This window comes from Zymoseptoria tritici, chromosome 7 (genome assembly GCF_000219625.1).
Source record: "Zymoseptoria tritici IPO323 chromosome 7, whole genome shotgun sequence".
Classification (NCBI taxonomy): Eukaryota; Fungi; Ascomycota; class Dothideomycetes; order Mycosphaerellales; family Mycosphaerellaceae; genus Zymoseptoria; species Zymoseptoria tritici.
Genome location: NC_018212.1, coordinates 1993185 through 2004868, shown reverse-complemented (window position 1 = coordinate 2004868; position 11684 = coordinate 1993185). Strand labels below are relative to the sequence as shown.

Sequence of the window (11684 nt, the reverse complement as noted above, 5' to 3'; positions counted from 1 at the left end):
AATGGCATGGCCTCGGTGTCTTCGGCGGCGATACCGATCAAATGTTGTCGGGGACTCGAGAAGCCCGAGAATAAGGGACACGACTAAGCGTCTGTGTTGCCGTGGCCAATCGAGCGGTCTGTCATGTAGCGGCGGCGACGTTACGAAGAAGGGCAATGCTCGAGGTTGAATGTGATCAATGGTTCAGATGCGTCTGTTAAAGATATCTTGTCGAGGGGACGTTACAATGGTCTTGATTTAGAAATCAGAGCTCCGTACCATCTAGCGTCAAGACTACCTTCCGCCGCCACAAGACATAGCTGTCTCCTTCACCTATCTGGCCCTAACGGACAGTATGCTCTGCAAACTCACTAGTAGCTGCGATCTCGCGTGCAGATTTCGGTGTTACCTTATGAGTGCTTGCTTGCGACAGGATCTGTGCGAGCAATCCTCACCTATCCAAGCTGTCCGACCAAGGGAGAAGCAGGGAGTCTGCCGGCATCATCTCCTCGGGGTTGCCGGACATCAGATCAGCAACGGCGATGACACACTGATCCCTGACAGCACCAGCAGAACGCATAAAATACCATATCTGTATGCCTCGACGACGGTTTCTTAGACACGAACTGATTCTTTGAGTCTTTGATCCCAGAAGTCCAGCAATGGTTCAATGTCCCAACAACGAATACCCGCATGCGAGAAATGCGAGCATGCGGGCTTGATGTTGTTGGGGAGGAATGTCGGGAAAGCTACCGGAGGGCTTACCTTTCGGCATGGTCGATGTGGCCGATGCAGAGTCCATGCAGATGACCGCCGCTCTGTGCTCATTGTGATGTTGTGCGGTGAAGCGGTCTGTCACTATCTTTCTTGGTATGTCGACGTTCGCAGACGCCATCGATGGGTTGCCTAAAGACGTCGGTGCGCGGTCGTAGATTCTTTCTCCCAAGCAGTAGATACTCGTGGCCGTGGTATGCTGGCGTTGCGCATTTGCTGCTGGTGTTCTGGACGTATGGGTGGGCGTCGTTGTGAAGTTCAGCTCGAAGAATAAGATGAGAGGGAGATGAAGCGGAGAGTGGCGATAACGATCGACTTTCGATTCGTGAGGCTTCTGAGACCCGTGTGGCCGCTGAAGTACCACTGTGTGTTTATCAGTTGATGCCTCCCTTGGAAACGTAGCATGTAGCTTTCAAAACCATCGCTCCCGGTGATTTCTTAGGATGCCCAAAACTCCGCACGCTGACCGTCTACCACCCATGACACCCAACGCCGCCTCATCGGCCAACCGCTGGCGATAGATGGCCGCCTCCCGGCTGCAAATGCACGGCAAGCTGCGCGGCATCGAGCGCTTTTCCTGCATCGCGCTACCGAAGTGGCCGTTGACTAGTCGTATCGTGTGCAGGACGGAGCTTCTGGTCGGTTGGCTGGAGAGATTGCGATGAGTTGGGTGGAGGAGCTGGGCATTAAGCATGACTTCTTGGGCGGCGGATTGTGCCTCCGTGTTCTCAGCCATGACGAGTTTGTGGAAGACCTTGGCAACAATGGTGGTGGTGGAAGGCCGATCTGTTTTGCCCGAGAATGGCGATGGAGATGTTGTTATTGCGAAAGAAAGCTTTCAAACGCGGCGTTGGAAATGTTTTGCGTAGCGGGTTAGCTGGCTTTGTTTGTTGACAGCGGCTGCAAGGTCCTGCAGCGATGCCTTCTTCTGGAATATGCAACGAAAATGAGACAAGACATCAGTTGAGCACACTGACAAGAAGTCAAACATATTGACAGCCAGTCGAGACCACGTGCTCCGTCGACCATCGTCAAAGACGTTCTGACCTTCTCCTCTGCTGCTTCTCCTGCCAGCGGTCAGGCCGCTCCTTCTACCTGCAAAATGAAAGCCCCGGCTTAGATGACTCGTTAGACGACTGCTCTTGGGCACTGCGTGGCTGGTTGCGGCATGATCGGCGTCCGTCCTGATGCTGCAACGCTGTTCCAAATCACAACACTGTGCCGGATATACATGTCAGTGGCCACAGAATGACGGGATACCTTCGTGATAAAACCGTATTCAATACCCTGAAGACAACATATAGCAGTTTCGCGTCAGCAGTAACGAAAGGGTACAACAGAAGTTCTGCTTCAAATCTGAGAGGGACTTTTGCTTGATAGACCGCATAGACCACTCCCGGTGATCTCATAGCCTGTATGAATCGCTACTTTGTGCAATGGGAAGGAGCCGTTTGATCTTCGCGGTAAAGAATCTACGCCGACTTGCCAACCTGTGCCGCTATACGGGCAAGTATTTGTCCGGAAGAGTATGCTATCTGGTTCGAAGGCCACCGACAACAACGTCTCCACTTGCTGAGTTCATCTCTCGACCTCTTCTTCGCTCTAGTATCGACGATAGACCGGGTCGTCGAAGCTCGTGCCGATTCGTCCAACCCTCCGCTTCGTGTCAATGTACTCTTTCTGTTCTTCCTTCTCGCCATCACTCCACGGCACCTCGTTATTCTCATCCCAGTCCGAGTCAGTCTCGGGATCCTCCCTCTCCTCTACAGATCTGATGCGTGGTCCGTTTTTGATCGCCTTTTGAACACGATCGGTAGCGTTGAACGAGCCGAGCAATGCTGACGCGCGCTTCTTGAAAACTGTGCGACGTGTCCAAAGAGTTCCTCTTACCAACCAAGTGGCACCGTCCCGGCGGACCAAGAAACCAGTTGCGTTATGCATGATCAGCGCAGCATGTTGGATCGTGGATCCGGCACCGTTCCCAAACTGCCATGTCCACTCTTGTCCGTTCATGTCGGATCTGAGAAGCTTGTATACGGCATGAGCCAGGCGAATATTGCGGCTGTTCCACTCTCCAACGTTCTCCGAGTCGATAATTTCTACTTCGATGAGGAGGCGTTCGATTTCGGAGTCTGCGATGACAGCGTCGAAGGTCTGACTGATGTCCGGGAAGCCGTGGCGGGTCTCGTAGTGATAGGGCCCTGACTCGCTCAGGACGCCAGTCTTCTCGACTCGGAGCAGGACATGCAGACCAGTAGCACAGGAAGGCAGCTTCAAATCCACATTGGGTAGGTCCTCTCCGAGGTATTCGAACTCCTCGTCTTCTGGAGTCGGCGTGGTCGGGTCTAAGTTGTGGTAGAGTGTGATGCGATGATTCTTGAGTTGATCCTTGCGTTGGTCGAGTATAGCTCTGTATTCATGACTGGTCGCCGTGTCGACAAGAATGAGGCCACAGTGAGTGAATGACCTCTGCTTGGTATGGCAATAAACAGCATTGTCGTCGGTCACGACGAACTCGAAGATCATGTCGCGAAGTTCCTGAGCCAGAGCCTGAAGTGGAGAATGAGTGGTTTGAAGTGCCTTCGCCGCATCTCGCCTTGCCTTGATGGCATCGCGGCCAGCCTGACCAGGTTTTGCTTTTCGTGGCATGCTGGACGGTGGTGGAAAGCCGCCGAAACGTCTTGCTCTCAGTAGGTAGTACGGCTGGACTGTAAGTATCCGATGTCCGAGCGCAGGGAATGGTGATCTGGTAACAAAGGAGAAATTGCACCGGAGTTGGACGGATGGCGAGGATGTACTGGCCAGGCAAACAAGACTGGTCGTTTCCGGCGATACATCATTCAATGGAAGTAGGAACCGAGCTGTGGATTACTGTGTCATATGATGAGATACAGGATTGGCGCGGAAGCGTACCACTGAAGACATAAAGTCAACTGGCGACAGCTGATCAAAAGGTCATACATGCATTTCGAGCCCTCAGCATACCCACGTGAGATCATGAAGTGTTGTCGAGTACGTGATGAATTACTGCACTGGTATTCGCTCGTGCCTCCTCCTGACTTCACAAACCGACCAGCGCTATTGGTCGTAGTCGTATTCGTCTCTATCTGGCATTCTCTTCTTCCGCTGAATGAATGTACGCTGATCATTGTCATCTGACGCGAGAGCGTAGCATTCGCTCCAATCGGAATCGCTAATGTCCAGCTCCGGTTGTTCAGCGGCCGAATTCATCCGAGGGCCCTCGCGGATGTTCCGCTGGATACGCCCGGTGGCGTGAAACATGTCAAAGAGTTCCAAAGCACGTTTTTTGAAGACATTCCGCCGTGTCCAAAGAGTCCGTTGGTAACCAGTGAACTCGGACCTCACGAGCGGGCGCACGAGATATCCGGTGGCGTTGTACATCACAAGAGCGCCGTGACGGATATTGGTGTCCTCCCTGTAGCACCATTTCAAATCGTCCAGATCCTCCTTGATGGATTGATAAACCTTCTGCGCGAAGCGGATGTTCTGGTGTGACCACTCTTCCTGCTCTGGCGGCGTGCTCGGATCGACGACGATGACTTCGATCAGCAGATGGTGGAATCTAGGGTTATCGACGACGTCCTTCAAGGTACGAGCGAAGCGGTAGCTTCGTCCATTGTAGCCCCGCTGGTGCTCGCTGAGGATTCCTGCCTTCTCGATGCGAAGCAGAATGTTGAGCCCAGTGGTGCACGCAGGCAGATTAAGCTCGACCTTCTGTAGATTCACAAAGTCGTTAAGGTCCGTAAGATCATGGCAGACGGAGGCTCGGTGGTTCATGAACTGTCCGTTACGCCTGGATAAGACCGAGCTGTAGTCGATCCTGCACCTTCTGTTCGTGAGGATGAGTCCACACCTCGTGATTGTATCTTGCGTCGTGTGACAGTAAACTGGATCGTCATCCTCGCAAACGTACTCGAAGATCATGGCGCGCAGTTATTGAGAGAGGTTGAGAAGCGGACAGGGTCGATTTGCCTTCGCTGCGTCGCGATTGGCTTTGATGGCATCGCGGCCGGCCTGGCCACGCTTGGATTTCTTCGGCATGCTGTTGGTCGTTGATGCTGAGTATGGTGCGAGAATTTCGCGTTCTCGGAACGAAGAGGAAGTAGTGTTGGAAGAAATATCGGCCGCAACTGTGAAAGGTCCAGTGCCGGCGTAAGCCTTTGCGATTCTCGCAAGTGGGTCTGGGAATGTGTCAAAGGGAAAGTCCTCCGGATTGAAAAACGTGGCAGTTTGTCCGCCAAGCTTGATCAAGTGCGATCATGCGGTGAACAAAGACATAGATCTCGCCATTGTGACCAATGCGGCGAACGCATGGTACCGTGCAAGTGGACAGCGAACATGGGCACAACTGACCTTCACTTGAATCTATTGGTCAGACGGAGAGCATGAAAATCTTGCCGCAGTGTCGAAGATATCAAGAACGAGATTCTCGGTACTGCAATGCTGTAGCTCAATGTCCGTGGGCGTACGCCCTTTCTTTCCGCAACTTCGGGTGCTCATTGCAGCAATAAACAACGACCATCGGGATGTATGCCGTGATATGCGGATGTCAGGCTGTCCCAGGTCACAACCCTTGCCAAACAACGGCTCATCTGGAGCCTTATCAAAGACTGAATGCTCGTATGACTTGCGGATATCCTTCAAGTCTACGCCGAGACAAGATGATGACGGACGTACTCCATGCGAGAAAGGCGACAAGAGAATCGCAGAATCCTCCCTCTCACATTGACCCGTATAGGCGCCGTGAGCGTTACTTTGGCTTGCTCCATTGCCCACAGAGCTCTCCGGGACTCAAGGATGTCCTGCGCCGTCGCCACTTCTGTGAGTGGCTTGGAGGCAATAGTAGTCCTGTGAGACCAGTCCTGAACCCAAGCTACACAACACCTTTCGGCATTTCTCAACGCTCATCTGCTTCACTCCGAGCTACTACCGATAGCCTCCGGAGCGCACGTGTGAGCTGCGATACCGAGAACGCAACCGCTTCGTCTCTTCATGCTCCTCCTTGGCGTCGGACTCATCCTCGCTCCACGGCGTCAAGTCATGCTCGCTGAAGTCCGAGTCGCTGAACTCTGGATCTTGTTCTTGAACGCTCTTGATCCGTGGACCATCGTGTACGCCTTTCTGAACTCTGGCGGTCGCGTGGAACATGTCCAAAAGGGCCACAGCTCGTTTCTTGAACACCGTGCGGCGAGTCCACAGTGTGCCGGGCGACATGTATGCCCCCACAGATCCCTGGCTGTCGTTCATGCGGTGAAGGGCTCCTTTGCCGTTATGCATGATGACCGCACCGTGGCGGATCACCCTGTCGCCGGAGTCATTTGATTCCCATTGTATGAGATCCAAATCATGCAAGATTCGCTTGTACACATCTCGCGCCCGACGGATGTGGCGACTCTGCCAAGTCCCCACGACGCCAGGGTCGATGACTTGGACTTCAAACACGAGGTGCTTGAGGTTTGGCCGTATTACCGAAGCCTTGATCGGCTCAGCGATATTGCACAGGCATTCTACGCCTTCGTGATCATAGTCGCAGTATGGGTCAAGGCAGACCTCCTCATCCGTGAAGAGACCACGCTTCTCTACTTGGAGAAACAGGTGCAAGCCAGTAACGCAGGGCGGAAGGGCAAAGTCGATGGTTGGTAGGTCCTTGGTGAAGTCGGCGCCGGCCAAGTTAAAGCGGATGGTCATACGATGATTTGGAAACTGATCATGGCGGCGACGCAGGGCGGCAGTGTAGTCTCGGTTGCTTTTCTTGTCGCTGAGAAGGAGGCCGCATTTCGAGGTCTGGGTTTCGGTGTTGCGGCAGAAGACTGCGCTGTCGTTGAGGGCGACCATGTCGAAGATGGTGTCTCGCAATTCTTGAGGCACGCCGAGAAGTGTGGCAGACGAAGTGTTGCTGTTGACGACGGGCGGAGCGTCCAGAGGAGGATCTTGAAGCCGGCCGCCTGATATTGCAGCATCCTTCTTGGTCGGGGCTTGAAAGTGGTTGTTCTCTGTCGTGTGCTTCTTTACCTTTAGGCTGCGGTCGGTGGTGGGTGGTGCGTCGGGAGCGGATTTCTTGAGCTCGTTGTATGTCGCCAAAGCGCTCTTCTCGATGTTGGACGGAGTCTCCAGCGGTGAGGCCTTGGGTTGAACGCCCAGTGATGGAGCGCTGGTTTCAGTGGCCGCAAGATTCTTGAAATGAGGCTCCTCGAGCAGGCCTCCCGACACTGGAGCGGTCTCATCACTGGAGGATTGGACGAGGGCCGCCGTCATTTCGCGCTTCATTCTGATCGCATCGCGGCCAGCTTGCCCTTGCTTCTTTCGCTTCGGCATACTGCTGACGGTCAGTCTCAGTATGATTCTGTAGCTGATCTCTCGAGTGCGGGTACTGGAATGATTCAGGTGCGCGAATATTTCAGGGAAGGCGACAAAGAATTGGTGAATGAAAGGAGAAGAAAACACAGCGGACAAGGCAACGGGAGAGGTATCAAGCACGGGACCCCCCACCAATTCTTTCACGGCAGATCACAGGTTAGTTGCAGACCCGAAATCTGTATGTAGACCAACCGTTCACGGAGCGCAGCATAGGAAGTGCGGTGAATGATATAAGATGAACTATCAGCTTCGACCGCAATTTGACACTGGATCTGCTCGATCCCCTGGTCCATCTCGCTATACGGTCGGCCCGAGTCATACTGTCCTCAATGCGTACGCCACTCATTCAGGACAAAGAAGCGCTGGAATATGAACAGTAAGGCAGAGCAGTGGTCCCAATCAGGGTCTTTCTACTGCATATTATTCCACATGCTCGCATATCTCTCCCGGATCTCCACGCCTGGATATTTACACCCGTGTCCTGCTTCAGCTTCCCGGGATGACTTCTGCCCAGTTCACGTCACAGGATGCACACTGGCCACCGGCCTGTACTCATGGCCGCCCACCTGGGCTTCCTCTCCGGACCCCGTCGAAAAGGGTGGCAGAATCTAGTCCAACTTTAAGACGAGGAGTTGTTGCAGCATCCGAAGGATAGCGATCCCAACGTCGCTTCCCACTGCCGCCTCATTGGCAGCCAAATACTCCTCGAACCTAGATCCATTATACCCTTGCGTGACGGCCGCCTCGTACTTCTCGTGTCCCCACCTTCCGCAAGATAGCTTGGTAATGTTCGTGCTCAGCATTCTGACTCTTGCTCCACAAAGCCTAGTTCTGATCATCCCAATCAGAGTCTGTATCCAAACCATGCTTTTCCACCTTCTTCATGCATGGTCCATCCTGTAGGGCGCGCTGGACTCGCTCCGTCGCTTGAAAATTGTCGAGTAGCCTGACTACGCACTTCTTGAGCTGGTAGTCACGAGTCCACAATGGCCCATGGCGCAATTTTGCGGCGGAATTTCCCCGGCGGCGAGCCAGGAAGCCAGTGGAGTCGTGCATAATCAAAGCCACGTGTGTTTTGCACTTGTCCCGCACTATAGTGTCGAGGTCCTTCATGATCTGGCGATACACATCCTTGGCAGCGTAGATATGGCGACTCTTCCATTCTCCGGTCACACTCGGGTCTGAGATCGCGACTTCAAGAAGGAGCTTTTCGAGCTTGGGGCGGTTGAAAGCCGCCTTGATGGTGCGTGCGAAGATGCGGAGGTGAGAGTACTCGTCAGCGTCGAAGTAGTAGGGATCAATATGATCGTCGGCTTTGCTGAAGATGCCATGTTTGTCGATCTTCGAGGAGAGATGTAAGCCGGTAGCGCAGGCAGGCAGGGTGAAGTCGACGGTTGGGAGCTCTTGCGGGAAGTCACCGGTGGGCAACTCGTAGTCGACAGTGATGCGATGGTTCTTGAATTGGTCCCGGCGTTGATAGAGAGCGGTCTTGAACTCGCGACTGCTACGCCTGTCAAGAAGTATCAGACCGCAAACCGTCATCGGTGTGCGTTTCGTATGACAGTAGACGGCTTCGTCTTCGGCTGCGACCATGTCGAAGATCATGTCGCGAAGTTCTTGATGGAGATGGAATAGCGGACCGGATGCAGTTGTCGGCTGGGTGACACGAGCAGTGTTGAGCGTTGAGGCCATACTGCAAGATGTCGATGAATCCAGGGTATTTTTGGACGGCAGCTGATCTGTTTCACGCCTTGCTTCAATGGTTTCGCGGCCGGACTGGTCCTGCTTCATTCGTGTGGGCATTCGGAGACAGCTGAAGATCATTGCGTCTCTCGAGACTCAGAACGGCTCGTCCGGATGGATGCGAGGAAGGTGCGCGAGTGCTGGGTGCAGACGTCGAGGTGAAGGTTGATAAAAGAGGGAGAACCTAAAGTTTTCAAGCGGAAGTTGGTGGGCATACGCCAGCACACGGTCGCGGGGCAGACCACACATGAATCGACATTCCCAGATCTTGCTGCGAACCGGTTTGAGGAAGAAGTATGGCAATAAGACTGTGTATGCAAGAGCCAAACGTGCAAAATGTGATCAGAGCTGTGTAGCCTACGATGAACAGCACGGTCAAAAGGCCAGGTTCATTGTCCGGGGAGTTGGTAAATTCCTCAAACAACCAAGATCTGAGATCGTCGAGAGGGGCTGCATCATCGATACTCTACTGAGCGCATGGTCTGGAATTGAACACATCCTCAGTCAAAGCGGCTGCATCAGAAAGACGAAGTTGTGTCGACGTGCTATTTTGCATTGCTACGTCGCTTGGTTGCGTGCTTGCTCGCTCACATGAGCGCTCTTTTCGACCACTAAGAAGTGCCCGAGCAGATATGGAAAGAGGGAAGAGCGAGCTCCATGACAATTCTTTCGTGGTAAATCAAAATCAACACTTGGACCCAGAAAAACACCATGAATTGTTGCCTGCCTCGCAGGCTTCCTCCCAGCAATGTCATGTCTTTGCCCTATCGCCTTGAATATCATGATTGATCATCTTGCCCATGTGCTGCCAATCGTCTTCCTGACAAGTATCATGTCACTCCTCACGGCGCACATGTCCTTGCGACAGAGCATCTGCAAATGTTGCGTAATGCAAGGCGTACTGTTTCTCGCCAGGCTGGTATCCAATACCCTTCTTGAACGCCTTGATGATACGACCCTTGGCACGAAAGAAGTCCAGAAGCGCTCTTGCAGGTTTGTAGGGAGGCTCATCTGCCGTGAAGAGCCCTGTCCGGTGATACTCAGAAGGATTGAGAGCCTCTGGCTGCACCATGAACCCAGTGGCATCGTGTGCGATGAATCCGCCGTGAATCAGCTTGTTGTCCCTCTTCTGCTCTCCCATCCAATCCAGCTTGTTCAGTCTGGCTCTAACTTGCAAGTACGCTCGAGCCGCCAGATGTTTGGTCACCAGGTCTTTGTAGAGAATTCCACCGCCGGTCACTTCGAGCTCGAGAAGAATACGTTCCAGGTTGACGCCGTGGATGATGGGCTTGAGTGGTGCGGCGATGTCGACGGAGTCAAGGAGGGCTGCAATGCCAATGTTGTTGCTGAAGGCGCCTTGCACATGCACTCTGACGTTGAGATGGAGAGCCGTTATGCAGTCTGACAATGTGAGATCAATGCATTCATTCTTTGGTGGGGCCGTGTTCCGTCCTTCAACGAGTGTCCGGACCATGGAGCCCCATTTTCCATGCAAGACTTCGATTTTGACAGCCGCGCGATGAACAGCAAAGTTCTTCTTGCGGCGCTCGAGCGCAGCCCGGTAGTGATTGGAGAGCTGTTTGTTGGCGAGGAGGATGTTCGCAGTGGACAGGGCGCGCTGCTTCGTGTGGCAGTAGATGATGTCGTCGTTCTCGACCATCCTGTCGAAGACTTCGTCGTAGAGCTCCGCCGGAAGGCGGAACAGGGGGTGCGGTGTGTCGGCCATCGTGATTGTGGTTGGCGCAACGATGTAGACTATGGCTTGTTGTAACAAAGGAGAGGCGAAACTCGAAGGCGGAGGTGCAGACATCGAAAGCCGTGAGCCGGCTAGACCCCGCGCCAAGAATCACAGGCCAAAGTCTAATGCTGCGCTGCGACTTCTGTGGGATCCAAGGCGACGATACAGGACCCGATCATCAATGCATAGATGGACAAAGAATGGGCCTCAGATCACAAATACTACAACATTGGACAGTACAAACAAATACGCCGACATTGTGGTACATTCGTATGTACTTGCTCCAGGTGGCGGCTCATCATCCACCTTTCCAAACAATACTCCACAGTCCAGGAGGTAGTCCATTTCAAAACAAAGTTCTTGCCAACCCATCATCCGGTCTGCACCACAGGCGTATCCCTTCCTGTCATGATGCTTCCCAGAAGAAAACTTCGCAAGCCAAAAAACAGTCCAAATCCAAACGCCTGACCTTCAGCTCCGATGTCGTGCAGGCCGGAGACGAGAGTTGAGCTGGTTCCGCCAGTGCAGAGGACCCCAGACTTCGTGACCTGGACGTGGACGTGTAGACCAGTGGCGCATGTAGGCAGATTGATGTTCACGGTTGGAAGTGGAGTGGTGGACACCTTGCCGCAGAGCTGGAAGTCGACGGAGATGCGATGGTTGGGGAACTTGTCGCCGCGGCGCCGAAGCGCGCTTCTGTAATTGGCGTGAAACTGTTGGCAGACGATGAGGACTTTGCTGTTCGACATTGCGCTTCCTTGTGGGTGACAGAAGACGATCTCAGCGTCGTCAATCACGTCGTCGAAGATTTGGTCCTGAAGTTCTTGCGGAAGGTGGAAGAGTTCGCACTTGTATTCGGGCATGATGGGCTTGCTCGTTTGTGTGACCTCCTGAGAAGACATGGTAATGGTGTTCGATGTCGGTATGTTTAAGGAAGGAAATGTGTCAAGGAGGAAGTCGAAAGGAGGAAGTGCTCGCGTTCCTTAGCGTGTCCGAGAGCGGGCCGTACTGACTAGTCTCCCTCGTTGACATGTGACGGGCACTCGTCGAGAGTTCGTTGACAGGCACTGGA

At 53.5% G+C, this 11684-nt stretch overlaps 2 protein-coding genes across 2 annotated transcripts; both read right to left on the bottom strand.

The window, feature by feature from the left end:
• Positions 1-646: 646 nt before the first annotated feature.
• On the bottom strand, positions 647-1489 carry MYCGRDRAFT_94694 (uncharacterized protein; the record flags this gene model as incomplete). The annotated part of the gene is made up of 2 exons (XM_003850787.1): positions 647-980; positions 1221-1489. 2 exons carry the CDS (start codon positions 1487-1489, stop codon positions 647-649), a joined length of 603 nt encoding a protein of 200 aa, XP_003850835.1.
• An 866-nt stretch (positions 1490-2355) lies between these two features.
• MYCGRDRAFT_94693 (uncharacterized protein) lies at positions 2356-11514 on the bottom strand (the record flags this gene model as incomplete). The annotated part of the gene is made up of 10 exons (XM_003850786.1): positions 2356-3461; positions 3823-3831; positions 3894-4567; positions 5452-5603; positions 5725-7144; positions 7858-7956; positions 8090-8944; positions 9092-9182; positions 9721-10629; positions 11082-11514. The coding sequence occupies 10 exons, from the start codon at positions 11512-11514 to the stop codon at positions 2356-2358; spliced, it is 5748 nt and encodes a 1915-aa protein (XP_003850834.1).
• Positions 11515-11684: the final 170 nt, after the last annotated feature.